The sequence below is a fragment of the Crocodylus siamensis genome, chromosome 15 (genome assembly GCF_052110815.1).
Source record: "Crocodylus siamensis isolate JL-2025a chromosome 15, ASM5211081v1, whole genome shotgun sequence".
In the NCBI taxonomy this organism is placed as follows: Eukaryota; Metazoa; Chordata; order Crocodylia; family Crocodylidae; genus Crocodylus; species Crocodylus siamensis.
Genome location: NC_143409.1, coordinates 14568907 through 14588121, shown reverse-complemented (window position 1 = coordinate 14588121; position 19215 = coordinate 14568907). Strand labels below are relative to the sequence as shown.

The window sequence follows — 19215 nt, the reverse complement described above, 5'->3', positions numbered from 1 at the left end:
GAACTGGGTAGATTATAAGGAGCCATGAAGTCAAAGGTCTCCCTCAAGTTGCCTGAATAGAACTGCTGCTGCCCCTTCCAGCAGCTGGTTTTAAAGTTTGGATGGAAGCAAAAAGAAGCAAAGGGGGTGCACTGCATCGCTGCCCCCCTTGGATCTGCCACTGCCAGGGGGGTTATTTAGTGCCAAGTCCTGATGCCTGTGGGACAAGACAGTTCCCCCTCAGAGCTGTCTCCAGACTTCGCTCTTGGCTGGGCTTTCTCTGGTGGTTCTCCTCTTCTGTGGTGCTGCCCCACTCTGCTGGCCTCATCCTTGGACAGACTGGCTTGTCCCTGGTCCCCACTGCTTTTCATGTGTTGTTTTTCCCTCTGCCACATCCACACGGATGCCAGCAGCAGCACTCACTAGGGCTTTGTAGCCTCACTGTCAAAAACCTCATGTCCCCTATCCCCATGACAAACAGTAAGCACAAAACAGTCAGGAACATCTAGCCCCGTGGCACTGGTGTCCAAGGCCTTGTTCTGCCATGTCTCTGGACCAGTTGCTTCATTCATTATCACAGTATTGCTCCGAAGAATAGATGACTCTACTTGCTCCTATGCATCACAGTCGGTGTTGTTTTGCTGTATGGTTTTCAATGAGGCTGTTCCTGGAAGAGCTTTTGGCATGCACAAGGAAACATGTGTCCTGCAGCAGCCTCTTGGAGCTGGGGAAAGCATGTGTGAAGCAGCCCTGTAGTAAGTATGAGCTAAGAGGAGGGAAGGAGAGGATACTGTGCAGAGGAAGGAAGAACAACTGGTAAATCTGTCTGACAAAGCAGCCGTGAAGGTTTCCAGCTTCTCCTCCAGCCAGCAGCGAGGACAAGGTATGAAGCTGAATGGGAAGACCCAGAAACCAGCAGTGCCACCGAGGGGTAGCTCGATGGAAGTGACAGACACTCGAATAAGAGTAAGGGCTCCACCTTGTTTTTCACATATCCAGTGATGCATACATATGGTATATAAGGTGCTGAGTTCCCCGCAGGATGCTTATGTGTCAGGTAGCTCCTTTCCAAACAAATGTTGCACACATTAACTTGAACCATGTTCTGCTGTTGGACTTTTTGCTGGGCATAACCACAATGCCTGCTGGTATATGCCGTCCGTCCTTATTCTGCATGGTGTCCTGAGATACGCTGGTAACCGAGCATCACAGGCAGATCCTGGAACATGGTGGAGGCCTGCAATGAGGTGCTGGCTCTGTTTTTCTAGGTAAATAGTCTGTGGGACGCAGAGTGGTTTCCCCTTACAAGAGAGAAGTTATGTATTTCTTTTTTCCAGACTTCTGTTTTTTAGTCCCTCCTAAGATTCAGCTGAAGATTTCTCTGCATTGTCAAGTCACCTCCTGGAGGGGAAACTGGGGAAGCAAGAATGCTGCTGCACAGCTGCTCTTGTTATGACAACTGAGACACAAGACAGGGTGTTTAGGCACATTTGATAAGTTATTCAGGTTGTGGCAAATGATTTGCTTGTTCTATTTTGTTCCAAAGCTGGTTTCTCGTGCTGGGAGATATCAATAATGAGAAACCACTCATTCTTCTTTGGAATGTCTCCGCAGTACCATGCCAAGCTGCCTTGCCAGTTTACCTGAAAGAGTACGAGTTGGCAGAAGCCAGCATACATCCATCAACTCTGTGCAAGATACCTGAGAAAACATGAATCATCCCCAAAGAGTTTGCTGCTGACCTGCAGCTCTTATACTCCTTTATGAGTTTGGGAATCTCTTAAGGTTCCCAAACTGAACACGGCTGCTGTTTTTGTAGGCCCTGCAGATAAATAAAATGGTAGTGGGGAGTGTATTCAGATTCATGTTTAATAAAAATAATTTCACCTGTGAGACTCCTGCATCAACAGCCAGATTGTCAGAGGGCTGCACAACTTGGAGTCAACCGGTAGACTAATTCAGTGCCAGAGAAGTGCAAACACCTTTGAATCAGCAATTAACCCAAGCAAACCTGAGCCTCCTGCTCAGAATACCTCTGGCACCTTGCGCCACACCTTGTCATTTTGTCTTCAAGCACTATGGCCTGAAGGGACTGTAGAACTGCTATGGAGCCAACAAGCTGGTTTTCTGAGACATGAGATGGACCAGCATATGCCTCTGATTTTTGGGTCAGAGAACAAACCTACCCATTCCTGAATAATACTACTTTACTGACCTTGGCACGCAATATACTTGTGGTCTTTCTGGGCAGCTAATACACTGTGCAGAAGTGATCTGGGACCTGATCCTGTAATAGGAAGGAATAGATTTGGTTAAAGATCCTCTCTGGGTCTACAATCCTGTAAGAGATTCCTTCTCCAGAATGTCTCCCTTGTAACAGAGGTGCCTCATGTCTACAGATGAGTAGGCCTGGGGCCAGGGAAGATCTGTACCTGTGACATAGCATGTTCTTAAGGCAGGTGGAGGGAAGATGAGGTTCTTTCTCTGGTGCTTCCAGCTGGGACCCTCATTCAGGAGCCCACAAGTGTATCCATCCTGATCATTCTCCTGCAGTCCAAGGTCCTGGCATTTGTCCTTCTGGGCAGAGCGGAGAAGGAGGTACATAGTAAAAAACAAGCTGCCAAAGCTTTCCTCTTCTTTCCCTAGCTCTCCCTGTCTTTGCTCCTCTCAGCTGTAGGAAGGTAGCTGCAGTCGGCAGAGGGCACTACAACACTATTTGTCTAAAATAATGTAGTTCTCCAAGACCTGACAAGCACCAAGCCACAGCTATGCAGCCTTTCCCCTGCTGCTTTTTGTGCCCCAGAGCTGGAGGCAGTGTCATTTCAGGCAGAGCAGGTATTTAACTCTCTGGCTCCCAGGGCACCATATGTAACCCTCTTCCTCACACCAAGGAGCCCTAGATTTTGCCAGGCTTTTACAGACAGACTAAGGAGTGTCTCTGCAATGGCCCATGCCTGGGCCCCCTCTTTCCCACACATCACCTCTCTCTCAGTGATCCCTCTGAGGCCTCTCAGAGTCTGTTTGGTTTGGGTGGCAAAGCAGAGCCTGGGGGGAGAAGACAGCAAACTGAAGCAAACTCTCCTCCCTGTCTCAGTATGGATGAGCCCACCTGGGCCTGCAGGAGGGCAGCTGGACCATAGAAAGCTGGGGTCTGGTGATAGAGCATTGCAATGCACTCCATCCTGACAACTACAGTGCCCTTTACCACAGCTGGAGATGCAAGCTCCAGAAAGGAGCCCCAGAAAGAAGGTGACAGTCTGTCAGCACCCCAAGAGGGTCTCTTTTTCTTGGGCATTGCCACTCATGTCATCATTCAGATGTCTGCAGCATCCAAGCGTTCCCGGAAGAGTGAACACCCACTTGGCATAGAAGGATGTGACAACATGGAGGCAGAAGCAGATTCACAGTCCCCAACAAAGGTTTTGGACACCCTGGGCAAACAGGCCAGGGGAGAGGGATGAAGACACTCATACCCCAGCATGGCTTAGTCTGCCTTTGGTGAGGTTAACACACTTGTTATATCATCAGGAAGCAGCCGACTTTGGCTACAGGAAAAAGTGCAGTTCATTTTTTTTTTGTGTGATTAGCAGTTGGCATCTGTCCCTCAGATTTAGAAGTCAGGTGACAAAGAACAACACACAGTTAATTTTCTATATTAATTGAAAGAGTAACAGTCATGTTGCTCAAGTTCAAGCGCGACCTGTTCTAAACCAGTGCTGACACCATTTAGTTTCTGAGGTCACAGAGGATTAAAAGAAACTGTTCTTATAGGCCTTACATGAAAACAATGCTTTGAGCTCCTCCTCTTGGTTTCACTTTGCACTTTTCCCAAATTTTTTGGGAGTGACTGAATTTGAAGGGCTCTTTTACCAATTGCAGGATACTACCCAAGAAAAATAATTCGGTGTAGTTACTAACAACTGTACATTCTTATATGCAATAGACTGGCTGGTACAGTGTGACAGCATCACGTGGTAAATGATCCAGGACAAGCATCTAAAGGTGGAAGATGCAGGATTTCTCTGGAGGACATATTTTTCCCCATAGCCGTCTCTGAGACTGCCTAGCCATTGCCTGGAGGACATGGGCCTTGGGTGTGAAGACACCGGGGCTCCTTTCCAGAGCAGGTGGGCAAAGGCTTGACTGTGACCTTCCTCTCTCATGGAGTGGTGTTGCTAAAGGAGAAGGGAGTCACTTGCTAGAGATATGTGCTGCAGAAGGTAACTGCAGTGACTCACCCAGTTTTTACCAGGATTTAAATCACAAAGGCCTTGTCTGTCCTTTAGTTTTGCTTTGCATCTCTCTCTCAAAAAAACACACTCAGGTAGGCTCTGGAGCGGTGAGAGACGCGCGGGTGAAGCCCGTTGCGCCCCCACTCCCCTGAAGCCCCCCAGACACCCCCTCAGCAGCCGCCGAGCCCCCTGCTGACCCCCAGCACAGCCGGAGGTGAGCGGGCTCGTGGTGGGAAGGGGTTAACTCCTCGCTTGCTGGGAGGAGGCCGCTGCCTGGTGCCCGCCGGGTCAAGCCCCCGCCCAGGCCCCTACTTGGCCCAGCCCCCCAGGGAGCCCCGCGACCAGGCTGCGTAAACAGGCGCTTGAGTTAGCGCAGAGTTCATGCAGGGGAGGGCTTGGGAGGGCACGAGACCCTGCCTGCGACCCCCCCCAGCCATAGCCAGCCCCAGCCGTAGCCAGCCTACCAGAGGCATGACACGGATGGGCACACGCCGCACCCCGAGGGTCCCCTCGGGCTCTGCGGCCCCCCCATCGGGCGTCTCAGAGACGGCCGCCCAGACGGAGCCCGTGGTCCCGGGCTCCACGCAGACGGAGCCCCTGGCTCTCGGCTGCGGGGGCTGCCTGTCCCTTTTTCAGGCTCTGGGGCCCGGGAGCATGGCCACCTCCCCTTGCGGGGTCTGCTCCCTGCTGGGGTCTCTGGCGCGCCAGCTGGAGGAGCTCCAGGCCACAGTCCAGAGACTGCGTGACATCAGGGACTGCGAGCAGGAGATAGACTCCTACTGCCAGGCCCTTCTCCCCCGGGAGCCGCAGGGGAGAGCTCCGTCTCCCTCCGCGACTAAGGAGGACTCTGGGACCTCCCGCTCTGCCCAGTCAGGGGCATGGACCAAGGTGGTCAAGGGCCCCAAGGCCCGCCACACCAAGGCCCCTGCCCCGCCGGAGCTTAGCAACAGGTTCGCACCTCTTGCAGCCCCAGCAGAGCCCACGCAGTTGCCAGCTCCCGCAGACAACCCAGGCTCGACCGCAGCTACTGGCCCCGCTCTCCCCAAGACAAAGCGAAAGGTGTTTGTTGTGGGAGACTCCATCCTGCGGGGGACCGAGGAGGCAATCTGCCGCCCCAACCCCTTAGCCCGGGAAGTCTGCTGCTTCCCGGGGGCCCGCATCCGAGACATTGCGGAGAGGATCCCGCAGCTCCTCCGGCCCACAGACCACTACCCCATGCTCCTTATTCACGTGGGCACCAATGACACGGCTCGGAGCACCCCCAGCCAGGTCATGAGGCGCTACAGGGAGTTGGGAGCGGGGCTTAGGGGTCTGGGAGCTCAGGTGGTGTTTTCCTCGATCCTCAGGCTATGGGCTGAGGAGGGAGAGGAGGATCCACGCGGTGAACCAAAGACTGCGGTGCTGGTGTTATCAGGAAGGCTTTGGCTTCCATGACCACAGCCCGCTCTTTGGCGAGAGAGGCAGCGAGCTGCTGGGAAGAGATGGCCTCCACCTCTCCCCCCTGGGGAGGAGGCTCTTCTCAGCCAGGCTGGCTGACCTGCTCCACCGGGCTTTAAACTAAGCCCGCTGGGGGATGGGGGGACGACTGCCCCTGCTGGCCCGCTGAACGGCCCTTGCAAAGCCAGCGGACCAAGGCACTTAAGGGGGCACTTAAGGGAGCTCACCCCTGCCCCAGCCCTGGCACAATCTGTGGGCAAGGCAAGAGCCCCCAAGGGCACACTTGCCTGCCTGTACACTAATGCCAGGAGCCTGGGCAACAAGCAGGACGAGCTCGTCCTCCTGCTCAGTGCAAAGAAATATGATGTCATTGGGATAACGGAGACCTGGTGGGACTCCACCCATGACTGGACCACGGGTATAGAGGGCTATACCCTATACAGGAGGGATCGTGTTGACAAAAGGGGCAGGGGTGTAGTTCCCTATGTGAAGGAAAGCTACATGTCCCTGCAAGCTGATGTTGGCGACCGGCATGGACAGCTAGAGACCCTCTGGGTAAAAATTCGTGGGGAATTCAGCACAGGGGACACAACGGTGGGAGTCTACTACAGACCTCCCACTCAAAGTCCCGAGCTTGACCAGGAGTTCGCCCGGGAACTGACTGAGGCCGCTTGCTCCAGGACCTTGGTTGTCATGGGTGACTTCAATTACCCGGACATCTCGTGGGAAGATCACTCAGCTAAATCTGAGCGGGCGCAAAGCTTTCTCTCGTGCGTGGATGACCTCTACCTGACCCAAAAAGTCTATGGGCCAACGAGAGGCAAAGCGCTGCTTGACCTGGTACTGGCTACGGAGGACGACCTAATCGGCGACCTAGTGATTGATGGGAAGTTGGGTGACAGCGACCACGAGCTGATCACCTTCACCATCCGCCGTAAAGCTGACAAGTCAGTCAGCAACACAGAAGTCCTTGACTTCAGAAAAGCCGACTTTGACAAGCTCAAGAAGCTAGTCGGTCAGGCCCTCAGGGACCATGACCCCAGGGAGATGGGAGTTCAAGAAGAGTGGTTGCTTCTCAAGGAAGCGATCCTCAATGCACAAGCTAAATCTATTCCAACACGGAGGAAAGGCAGCAAGAAGGCACAGCAGCTCCCCTGGCTCTCCAGAGACCTAGCGGTGGCTAAAAAGGAAAGCCTACAAAGGATGGAGGACGGGATTCACCTCCAAGGAGGATTACTCCGCGCTGGTCCGGTCCTGCAGGGACCAAACCAGGAAAGCCAAGGCTGCAACTGAACTCCAACTAGCTTCAGGCATCAAGGACAACAAAAAGTTCTTTTTCAGGTATGTGGGGAGCCGGAGGAAAAGCAAGGGCAATGTTGGACCCCTGCTAAACCAGATGGGGCAACTGACAACTGACGCCCAGGAAAAAGCCAACCTATTAAATAGGTACTTTGCGTCAGTCTTTCATCAGTCACACGGGATGCCCATGCCTGCTATGGGACAGGGAAATCTGGGTGAGGGGGATCCCCTACCCTCCATCAATGCTGACCTCGTGAAGGAACACCTTGAGAAGCTGGATACCTTCAAGTCAGCCGGCCCTGACAACCTGCACCCCAGGGTACTCAAGGAGCTGGCGAGCGTCATAGCCCAGCCCCTGGCACGGGTCTTTGAAAACTCCTGGTGCTCTGGTGTAGTGCCCGAAGACTGGAAGAAGGCCAATGTGGTGCCGATCTTCAAGAAAGGGAGGAGAGTGGATCCGGCTAACTACAGGCCCATTAGCCTGACTTCTATCCTGGGGAAGATCTTAGAAAAGTTTATTAAGGAGGCCATCCTTGAGGGACTGGCCCAGGCTAACATCCTAAGGGACAGCCAGCATGGGTTTGTTGCGGGTAGGTCTTGTTTGACCAATCTCATTTCCTTCTATGACCAGGTGACCTATCACCTGGACGAGGGAGAAGAGATTGATGTCATATATCTTGACTTCAAAAAAGCTTTTGATCTGGTATCCCATGATCACCTCTTGGCCAAACTGCCCAGTTGTGGCCTTGGCTCCACCACGATCCGCTGGCTGGGAAATTGGCTTCGTGGTCGGACCCAGAGGGTTGTGATTGATGGCAGTCACTCATCGTGGTGCCCTGTGACCAGTGGGGTCCCTCAAGGCTCTGTCCTGGGACCCATACTGTTCAACATCTTCATTAATGATGTGGACATTGGAGTTAGGAGTGGACTGGCCAAGTTCGCCGATGACATCAAACTTTGGGGCAAAGCATCCACGCCAGAAGACAGGCGGGTGATCCAGGCTGACCTGGGCAAGCTCAGCAAATGGGCAGACGAGAACCTCATGGTGTTTAACACCAAAAAATGCAAGGTTCTCCACCTTGGAAGGAAAAACCTGCAGCACCCTTATAGGGCAGTGCTACGTTGGTTAGCACTACAGAAGAAAAAGACTTGGGGGTCATCATTGACCACAAGATGAACATGAGCCTGCAATGCGATGCTGCGGCTAGTAAAGCGACCAAAACGCTGGCGTGCATCCATAGATGCTTCTCGAGCAAATCCCGGGACGTCATTCTCCCCTTGTACTCGGCCTTGGTGAGGCCGCAGCTGGAGTACTGCGTCCAGTTTTGGGCTCCACAATTCAAAAAGGATGTGGAGAAGCTTGAGAGAGTCCAGAGGAGAGCCACGTGCATGATCAGAGGTCAGGAAAACAGATCTTACGATGACAGGCTGAGAGCCATGGGACTCTTTAGCCTGGAAAAGCGCAGGCTCAGGGGTGATCTGGTGGCCACCTACAAGTTTATCAGGGGTGACCACCAGGATCTGGGGGAACGTCTGTTCACCAGAGTGCCCCAAGGGATGACGAGGTCGAATGGTCACAAACTCCTGCAAGACCGTTTCAGGCTGGACATAAGGAAGAATTTCTTTACTGTCCGAGCCCCCAAGGTCTGGACCAGTCTGCCAGCGGAGGTGGTTCAAGCACCTACATTGAACACCTTCAAGAGTAAATTGGATGCTTATCTTGCTGGGATCCTATGACCCCAGCTGACTTCCTGCCCTTTGGGCAGGGGGCTGGACTTGATGATCTCCCGAGGTCCCTTCCAGCCCTAATGTCTATGAAATCTATGAAATCTTCAGTGCAGCTTTACTGCTGGGAGCAATAGGAGAAGCCCTGACATTTTTACTGCCTAGCTGTAGTGTCCAGCTGTGCACAGTTAGATGGGACAGTGGTGTCAGGCAGGGCAGCAGTTTCCACCGTTATCAGCGCTGGAGCTGTGCTGGTGCTGTGGCAGTAGCGAGGGGCTGATGGGAAGTGCTAGTGCGAGCAAAGCCTTTGAGCCAGTGCGTTCCAGCGCCGCTTTCCAAGTCCTGCCTCAGGATGATTACAAGGGCTGATGACATGCCCTCGTGAGCGCACTACAGCATTTCCCAATCATCAACACAGCCTGGGCCAAGGCTGCTCACTCCCTCCTCCCTGCCAATACTCAACAACAACAGTGATCACAACCTGCCAAGCCAGTCCTGTTATTTGCACTGGGTTTTCTCCTTTGTTTCCCTCTTTCCTCTATTAGGTTTGTTGTGCATCTGGTACATTCCAGTCTATGCTGGGCAGGTGCCACGTCTCTCTGGGACCCTGCCAAGTGCCATGCAAAGTTGTGGTGCCATCTGACTGTTGAGTACCAACAACTGATTTTACTAATGTGGCAGGAACATCGACAGTCTCAGGAAAGCTGCTGGCACTGTCCTCATGCAGCACCTCTGATCAAAAGTGCAGAGGCTGCATGCATAATATCTGCAGAGTGGGAACCCGGGACCCCTGCTTCCCCAGCAGGAGCGACCTGGGCAATCTGAGACCTGTGCAGCCTGAAAACACTTTCTCCAGGGAAGATTATGTGCCCTCCCATAGCTCCCATTGCTGGTGCCCATCAGTTGGTGACCTTCTATACAAGGAGTTTCCATAGCAAAAAGAGTGATTACATATAGCCACACTGTACCCAGTCTCAGCCTGGTGTTATACACCCCAGTGAGCTGTGGCATGCGGTATGCCCAGCGTTTGTGTAGCTTGGCATCCCCAGGCAGAACTCCCTTCCCCTTCCCTTAAAAATGTACCTCCATACAGCACTCAGTTTAATATGGAGGCATAGGCGTCCACAGCAGTTTAGAAAATCAGGCAGAGTCTCTTGGGGTTCCCTGTGAAACCTGGATAAGGGAGGAGCCTGAGTTTTCTGGTACAGAGGGACCCCAGAATTTCCTAGAGTTTTGGGGGTACACATAGCTCCATGATTACCTGGGGGCAGCACAGGTCCCGGTGCTTGAATGCCTGAGTGGGGTGAAGGCTCATGGAGTGGGTGGCCTGAGGAGCTGCAGCACTAACCCTGCACAAAGTGGCCATTCAGGGATACCCAGGAAGACCTGAGGGGCCCGTTGGCTGCACCTGCTCTGCTGAGTCTCCCCTCATATGTGGCTTGGATTAGAGTTTGCATAAACTTCTTAAGCACCCGGGCACAAGAGGTGGCCTTTAGAGCTGAAAGAGATTTAACCTCTGTTTAAGACGCAGGGATTTAGTTGACTGATCTGCAAACAGAGCTAGGGCATTTAGGAGGCCTGTACGAACAGGGACAGGAGCCAATGTCAAAGCAGGGAAGAGAAACCATTTCAAGAACAGCTTCATAACCAAACTGGGTTTGTTTTCAAGAGCTCCCTTACCTCCTGGGAGTTGAGCAGCCAGGTGAGTCAGAGCCAGGACTTCAGGCAAAATCTGCCTCACCAACCCAGAGCCTGCCCCCAGGCTGTCCCCTACAGGACACTGGCCCAGCATGTCTGCCTGTTCTCCTGCCCAAGCCCTCCTTACAGGGAGTTACTAGTTTTTTTGGGGGGGGTTGGGTTTTTTAATAGAAAATTTTCCACGTCCCAAGTAAAATCAGCCAATTCAATTCCAAATCCATGTGAATCATTCAAGAACCACGTGTGGCCCTGCTACTGGCAAGCATCCTCCACCCCCGCCTGGGGCTCCAGATACTTCCATATCCTTTGGCGGGCATCCTCCATGCAGGCCTAAGCCCAGAGGCTTGGGGTTCGGATGCCCCCAAGTTTTGCTTGCCTTCAGCCATATGGCCCCAGGAGCAAGCTAGGGAGGAGTCTCTCATTTCCATAAAGGCGGCATGTAGCCAAGATCCTCCCATTGGGAGTCAAAGTGGGAGGTTAACTATCTGTCATTGGGAGTCCGGTCCACAAGCAGATGAGGAAGTTACTAGTGCCCTTTCCTAAGGTGCTAATTCCAGTCCCAAGGAGCTCAGCAGCATCCTGGCTGGGTCACTGAGGGTCCATAACATTTTTAAATGACTTATAGCAAACATATGGCAACAAACAATCCAGATCCTTCTACTGGGAAAGCACAGGCCCTCTCATTTACTAATGGGGAAGCCCCACTGATTGGAGTCAAAGGTCTCTGACACACAGAGCAGCCCTGACTGCACCCAAAAGAGGGCAGTGGTGCTACATGCAAACCAGCCAGGTGTTTTCCCACCATCTAGCAACCTTCCTCTTGAGACTGTGCTTCACTTAATTAAATTCAGTTCCCTGAATTTAACTCTCATCCCAGACACTCGCGGGTGGGTTTGTGTCATTGCCTCCATTTTGCAGAAACTAAGGCACGAAGTGAGGAAGTGATTCATCCAAGTGCATCGAGACCAGGAGCTGAGACTCCTCATACCTAACACTGGCTGTGCTCCCCTGCTCCAAAACAGCTTCTTGACAGCCCCCAGCCACACACACCATGTCTTTCATATGGACATGCATGTGCAACGTGCACACACACACACTCTCAGGTACATTGTTGGCTTAGCCTGGGTCCCATAGGGACACACACTGACAAGGCTGGTGGTGGGAGGAGTTCCACCTGCCCCCTCCACCCGGATGAAGTTGAGGTGGGGCAGGGGTCAATAGGGCTGCCTGGGAGCTCTGGGAAGAACCTCCAGCTTTCATTTAAACAACCCTTTCCCTTGGGAAGAGCCTTGAATAGGTTATTGTAGCTAAATCACTGTAAAACAACATCTTAGAGCAAAAGGAGTGTGAAGTCTGGTGTCCATCCTGCACTATCAATGCACTTTCCCTGGAGAGCCAGGTACTGAAGTGTCGGGTGCTCTCCAGCAAACAATCTCTTCACAGTCCTCAGCCTGGCTGGACACAAGCCGGAAACCATTGCTGATGGAGAGCGGAAGCATCTGGGGAAGCTGACCAAAATAGCTTGTAACTGGGTTCACGTGCATTGCCAGTGCTCAGCTCTGATTCTGCAAGGGGAACTCACTTCCTGCATTACCCTGACTAGGTACAGTTGCAGCACTCAGGAGCGGCACCACGTCATCCCTGACTTCATACGCCAGCTCAAGAACAAAAGATACAGGGCCAAGCTGCTTCTGCACTGAGAACCCTCTACTGAATTCAGGGCTCGTTTCTCTATGCCCCCTCAGCCCAGTCTACTGAGCTGGTATTAGCAAGGACTCTGGGGTGCATTTGTCCATCCCTCAGAGTGGGGACAGCTTCAGCTACCTTCTGCAAGGAAAGGGCCTATGACCCAGCATGATCAGGAGGGACCTGCTCCCCACATGACAAAACCAGACCACAGCCAGAGACTGCAGGCTCATGAACCTGCAACTCAAGTTGAGGGAAACTCAGCAAAAAATCATGGTGAGACACAGAGGAGGTGGGAGGTGTGCCGCCAGAGCAGGAGGAAGTGAAGGCTGTTTTTAGGAAGGCAGTGATATTTTACCCAAGCCATGCTGTGCTTGGTGGTGTGATTTTGGGGGACCCTCTGGAAATAACATGCTCCAGCAGAAGCAACATGTTCAGATTACTCAGCCTGGCTCCCAAAGGAGCACTTGCGACCCCCTCAGGAACCACAGAACCGCCATCTCCCAGCGTTGGAGAGAGGAAAGAAGGACTTTTAAAGAGTGATGAGATTGGTTTCCAACTCGTCTCTGCCCAGACTCACTGTGTATGCCAAGTCACTTGGTCCAACCATGCCTCTGTGTCCCTCCTGTATGGTGGGAACAATGACTCCAACCCAGCTTCCAGAGGGATGGAGCCACGGGACTCAGCCTACTAATCAAAAGGCACAGGTATGGCGCACAATCCTGCATCAGGCCTCTTTTGTCCTCTTTGTTTTGTCCTTTCCAGGGATCCAAGAGACAGCAGGCTTCCCAGTCACACCAGTCAGTGGAAGGAGCCAAGTGCTTCCTCCTGAGGCCCCTCCTGATAACTCTGCTGGCTCCCAGGCAGAACAAGGGCTGCATTCTCCCCATTATCTCCACTCCAACAACTTGCTTGTGACGGTGCTGAATGGCTCTCACACAGGCAGCGGTCTGTACCGGCAACTGTGAGGCCCATTAGATATAAACAGGTCACTCCGCTGGCCAAAATAGGCCCAATGTCCTGAAAACAGGGCTGCCTGTAAAGGCAGGACAGCTCACCTCCACTGGGCTTTTCATGTTTCCTGGTAAACTTAGGGAGAATTAGATAGCTGGGTTAGTCTGAACTCAGGCAGAAGACAGGGCAGGGTAGCACGTAGTTTCAAACTGCTTCAGAGCATGAGCTTTCATAGGCAATAGTCTACTTCAGCAGATGCTGTATGATCCGCTTAGGGGGAAGCAGCTTAAAGCAACAGGTATTTTGACAGGCCTGGAGCCTTCTCAGCAAACTCCCATTGAAATGGGGTCTGGGGAAGACATCACTTCCTTGGGACAGGCCTCCTGTGGAGCCTCACATGTGCACATCTTAAGCTGGACTTTCTGGACGAAGGGTCAGTTCTAGAAGTACCCACATCCTCTGGGCCATGTATTCCCCCTTCAGCTGCTGTGGCGCTGGAAATGAGCATTACCATCAGTGATGTGCATTGGAACTGCAGAGCTTCTGAAGCAGAAGGGGCAATGGAATAGGTGCTACATCCTTCCCGCTTGACCCATATTGAGAGGACTCCTGCCTCCAGAAGGGGCCAAAGCACCCATGCACTTTGTTTGCATAACACACAGAGACTTTCCTGGCTGATCCTTGCAATAATTAGGTTTATACCCTTGGGAAGGGACTGGCAGGTCTGATATGCAGGGTACTCACTTAACACACTTCCAGGACACCAGCCCCATGTGCCCATTGTAGCTCTGCCCAGCTCCTTGTGCCAGAGCCATTGATGCAAAGTCCTAATCTCTTTGGATCAGCTTGGAAACTTTCATGAGCTGTGAGAGCTGCTCTAATGCAGCCCCTGTGCACCAAGCCTCATAGCTCTCCTCCCCACCACAAACTCTGCAGGGCAGGTGAGAGCGGGGTGGGAGATGGTCCAGACGTTTGGGGGGGGAGGGAGGAGAGGGTGGGATGGGAATGGGGTAGCATTACAGCCTAGACAAGGGAACCCTGAACCAGCAGATGCTGAATGGGGGAGTGTGAAGCCCAGTGGTTTTGACCTGATTCTGCTCCTTCCCTCACCCACCCTGAGTCATGTGTCTTCCTCCCCCCTTGCAGCAGGGTCTCTGCTCAGTTTGCAGTGCGCGGATATGGAATTCAAATCCTTCAATCCCAGCAGTGTTACAAAACATGCCTTGTGTAAGCCCCTTCATTCCTGCACCCGCCACTTAGCTAGGGCTCCCCTTAGCAGCGCCCTTCAGAATAAGAGTCTGGCCATGAAGGAGAGTTTTTCATGGAGCTGTGTGTTCATTACCTTGTCCCACGGGGCAAGTGAGTGAGCCTCCTTCAAGGCGAAGTAATGCTTTTCTCCTATCAAAGTACAAGTGGCTGTGAACGGGTCTGCAGATATGAGATGCAGAGCGCTTTGCCAGACCAACTGTGAAGTTCAGGGACCTACTCCCCATGCCCTACCGAAAGCAGGAGCCCAAGAAGGCTTCTCACTCCTCTACTCATCTACTGCCTGACAGAGCTCTCTAGCTGTGCCAGGACCTGGCACCCATGCCCATGAAGGATCACCATGTCCTTCTCACCTCAGCCTGGTAAACTGGGATGGTTGGTGAGGGGGATAGGAGGTGGACACTGGGATCGCCTGGTGCAACCCAACTCATACACTGGGATCATTTCTATAGTCGGTCATTTCTATACTTACCTGGCCGGGGAAACACCATGTATCTGGGTCCATGAAGGCAGTTTTCCTTAAGCCCGCCCTGGGATAACTGTTTTTCTGGCATGGTTTACTACACTCCAAAGCGTTGGGGTTTAAAATCCATTTTATGGAAATGGGAGGCTTCTCCCTGGCTTGCTCCTGTGGCCATATGGTTGAAGGCAGGCGAAACTTGGGGGCATCTGAACCCGAAGCCTCCAGGCTTGGGCCTGCACGTAGGATGCCCGCCAAAAGACTTCAGAAATGTCTGAAGCCCCTGGTGGGGCCACATATGGTTCTGGACTGATTCATGGGTTTGAACTTGATTTGGCTGATTTGGCTTAGAAAACGAAAAATGTCATCTTTAAAAAAATACATTGACTATACAGGCAGTCCCATGCATTCAGATCTGGAAAAAGGACACACAGTGGGAGATTTCAGGGCCTCACTGGAACCCCGTCTCCAGAAACACCCTGAATATGAAGCAGAGCTTGAGGAACTTAGCATTGTATATCTGCATGTGGGGATCAAGTCCAACTGGGCAATGTCTTACACCAAGAGCTTGTGAGTGACTCCTCCTTGGGAAGGTCCCAATGGAGTGGCTGTTTGGGAGCAAAGTTAAAGCTAGAATAGGCTGTGTTATACAGTGAGAGCTCAGATGGGAGCTTGGACTCATCTGTTCTTGGTGAATGTTGCTGGCTGACGAATCTGATTGCACAAGAGAAAGGAGGGGAACTCGTGTTTACATGGCTGAACACCAATCCTCGGTGCATGAAGGAGTCACTTGGGTTCAGTTCCAGTGCACTAGAGACTGCAAGGCCCTTCTAGATGTAGCCAAGTGTGAGAAAATTGTCTTTTCCTGACCAAACTGCATGAGCAGGAGCAGTAATCCCACTGTTCACGCAGAGCTGTCACCTAGGGTCCAATGCCCTGTTGAAGTCACCCTTGGAGGTACTCCAGCAGGAGGGAGCTGCCCCTTTCTTCTTCATGTTTGTACAAATCCAGCCAGTCCTCTTTCCTTTTTTAAGAGATTTATTTCAGATTCCAAAAGATTATCAAGAGGCTTCACCTAAAATCCCAGGGAACAATTTGAAGCACAGTGTTCAGCACTTACCTTTGTGACACGGTGAGGTAAGATCGCCTCCTCCCCATGTGGAAAGCCACTGTCTTGTCTTGGCAGTAAAGATCAGGAGAGGCTGTCTGTCTTTCAAGCCTATATTGATCCTGCAAAGCCACTGTGCATTGCATCTGGGCTGTTTGGCAATTCTACTAAGTCAGGGCCTGCTTTATAAGTTGGCATGATAGGCAGAACTTCACCCATATGTATCCTCTCTCTGCTGCAGGATGATTAACACACTCCAGCCACATTTCAGTGTGAAAAAGGAGCAAGCCACACAAGTGCGCTCAGGGGGAGCGGCAGAGCAAAGTGTGGTGAAGCCCAGGCCTTGGATTGGCAGAGGCTAGGATGGAGGGGCATCGGCAGAGCTGTGGGGAAGGCTGCCCATTACCCCCACATGCTGTCCCTCAGTTTGGTCATGGTGGCCAACTCCCCACTCAGTCATGAGACCAAATTCACTCACAGACTGGCAAGCAAACCATTCACAAACCCAAGGACTGGAATCATGAATGACCTGGCCATGCCAATACCTTCCCCGCAGCCCCTGGGAAGCAGACAGACCCAGGAAGAACAACCTCCCCAAAGCCCTGTCCCAGCTCCATCCCCATCCCTCCCATCCAGCCTGCAGCTTAGGCAGGGATCCCCTTCAGTGTGTGAGGACAAGAGACAGTTTCTCTGGGGGAGAGGAGAAGCTGTCAGCCCACATCTTCCACTCCGGTCTCCTTTCCCCACTGCCGAGCACTAATGAGCACAGCCCTCTCACACAATAAGCGGCTTTTATACTTCACTAATCGGTCTTAGAATCGCCCCGGCTCCCCCCTCCTCCACACGCTCTTGCCAGCCAAGAGGCCTCTTGCCCCCTTCCCTGCTCCCTCCCTCGCTTATCTGCCTGTTGCAATGTTTAATGGGGTCTCTCGCCTGTTTTTGTGCTGACTTAATTAAAAAGCAGCTGTGAGCGATGCCTTGTGACGGCCTAATCCCAGCCCGGTGACTACAAAGCTTTTGCCCAGGTTTCTTCCTGCTGCATTCAGGCCTCTCACTTGCCTGTCTCTCCCTGTTCTAGTGCCTCATAGCCTCACGCCCTGACTCCTCCAGGACGGTTCGGCTTCTGGTGTCTCTGGTGAGTAGTCGGGACTCTTCTGGGGCTCTTACTATCAGAGATATTAATCCAGGCCCCCCATTTGTGTGAGGGCGGGAAGCGGGGAATGGAGAGCAGGGGAGAACAACACGGGATTGTGCCCTATAGTCTGTTCTCTCAGGCTTTGCCCAGTCCTAGTTTGAAAAGCCTCAAGAAAGAGAGCTCTGGTGCCCTTTCAGGGGAAGACAGTTAATGGCCTGAGAGCCAACGGAGAGAGGAAAGCACCGTAATTTTCTGCATGGGTTTGAACTTCAGGTCCATTTGCTTCCCCTACTCTGGATGGGTGGATGGTCCACAGGACTGATCCCTGGATGCTGCTGCTGCCAATTCTCCTTCTCTGTTGCTCAGACCTTATCTGACTCAGAAGCAGGGTCAGTGAGCAAAGACGACACTGGGGTTTATGGCTTGTCCTCCCTGCTGCGCTCTGACCAACAGCTTCCTTCAGTAGCTGCCCATCAGGGCTTTTTTCATAGATTTCATAGACATTAGGGCTGGAAGGGACCTCGGGAGATCATCGAGTCCTGCTCAAGATACCTGTAGAAAGGCTTCCAGGCTTGAGCAGCTTTTGGGAGGAGGGCAGGTGGGTTCTGGGGACGAGGCGTCTATTTTCGGTATTCGAGGACTCCATCAGAAAGTCAAGCAGAAACTTCATCCCGCATCCAGGAGGGAAGAGAGAAGTGGACAAACAACACACAGGGATTCAGGAGCTACAGGGCAATGACTGATAAGGGAGAATTATTTGCTCTCTAGTACATGCCAAACAGAAATCACACAGCACGCGCTTGGGCATCCTCTTATCTGTATCCAAAGATATCCACCTGATGATTCTCGGAAGAGATCCTGAACTGGTTTGCTGTCCAGTGGGGTAAAGTCCCATCACAGAGCTCAGGTACTGGCTCAGGACAGGGGCAGCAAAGGGGTTGTGCAGCTCAGGAGCAAAGTGCACTGGCCGGGTTGCACAGGGGCACCACAGGACTGGAATGTGCAGGCACCTCGAGAGCATGTGAAATGATCTCTGGACAGAGCACCAAGGTCTGCTCTCTGTTATACTTGCGTGATCCCAGTGAAGTCAAGCATTTGTTTCACAGCTTTTGAAGCACTTTGGGATCCTTTTAGAAACAGAAGGGAGACGCTCAGATAGGTCAGGGTAGCTGCCCCTCATTGACAGCATACACTGAAGTAGCTGCTCTGGATTACAACAGGAAGCTATATATTTCTCTTCACCTCTCTGCAAAGATCCTTAGGGTTTAGCCCTTGCATTAGGGTACAGAAAATAGTGAAGTTCACAAAGAAAAGAATCAGAAGCAAGAAGGTGCCTCATTCCCAGAACCACCTGCCTGAAAACCAGCCTGCCACCCTTGGGACTGCTGCCAGACATTAGATAGGGCCATCCTGACGAGGGTCTTCAGTGGAACCTCAGGTCTGTCTGAGATCCCTGCTGTGCTACCGGGACCTTCGTCAGGTGCCTTGACCCAAATAGATGTGTGATGGGTTAACTGCTGAGTCCAGCCAGCACCATGCACTTGTAACAGCCCAGGCTGCTTTGAATGCCTCCCTAAGACCTCCCTAAGAGCAGCGGAGCTAGGCATTTCTGTCTTCAGGAAAGAACAAAGTTGAGATGGAACCAGCTTGTCTGAGCTCCTGGGGTCCGTGAAGCCTTGTGATTACTTCCAACTGTGCGATTCTCCTCTATGAAGCTCCAAGGGGGAAATGGCAAGTCCTTCGCACCTTTGAAAAACAAGGCAAAAGAGTGTCAGGACAGCTATCCAAACTCAAAGGCCATTTGGCCCAAGTGGCCTTAATGTTTCTCAGATCTACTGAGTTGCTTGGGAAGGAGGAATAATTATTACCCAAGTGAGCTGAGGGGGAGGTGGGCATCCAATGGCAAATCCCATTTACATCCCTTCTCCAGGCAAGTTCCCCATCCCTTCTCCTGATTCCTGTGGAAGTGGCCAGGCCAGGGCACCTAGCAGGGCAGGTGCTTTGGGCTGTGCAGATGCCTCATGGAGAATTCTTCCTTGTTTCTTTCAGGACCTGTGGATGCCAAGGACACAGCATGTCTGAAATGGTGAGTGCTGCTTCTGCTCAGCATCCCCTCTCCACTGCCACTGCCCTAGCCAAGACATACAGCAGCCAGATGGAGCCACCGCTCTCCGCTTGTTCACAGAACTGCCAGGCTGAAAGCATCCCCTACCTCACTGCCCAAATCCAGCCAGGC

At 52.5% G+C, this 19215-nt stretch overlaps 1 protein-coding gene across 2 annotated transcripts in view; it reads left to right on the top strand.

Annotated features, from left to right (window-relative positions):
* Nucleotides 1-19215, top strand: part of RLBP1 (retinaldehyde binding protein 1) — a 33706-nt gene that overhangs the window by 5184 nt on the left and 9307 nt on the right. Inside the window, exons 2-3 of one of the 2 annotated variants that reach the window (XM_090029635.1) lie at nt 16923-16979; nt 19029-19065. In XM_090029635.1, coding sequence (XP_089885761.1) covers nt 19054-19065 — 12 coding nt within the window. In that variant the 5' untranslated portion in view covers nt 16923-16979; nt 19029-19053. Of the gene's footprint in view, nt 1-15857; nt 16980-19028; nt 19066-19215 lie in introns of those variants that run through there. The other variant, XM_090029636.1, reaches the window with a different exon arrangement.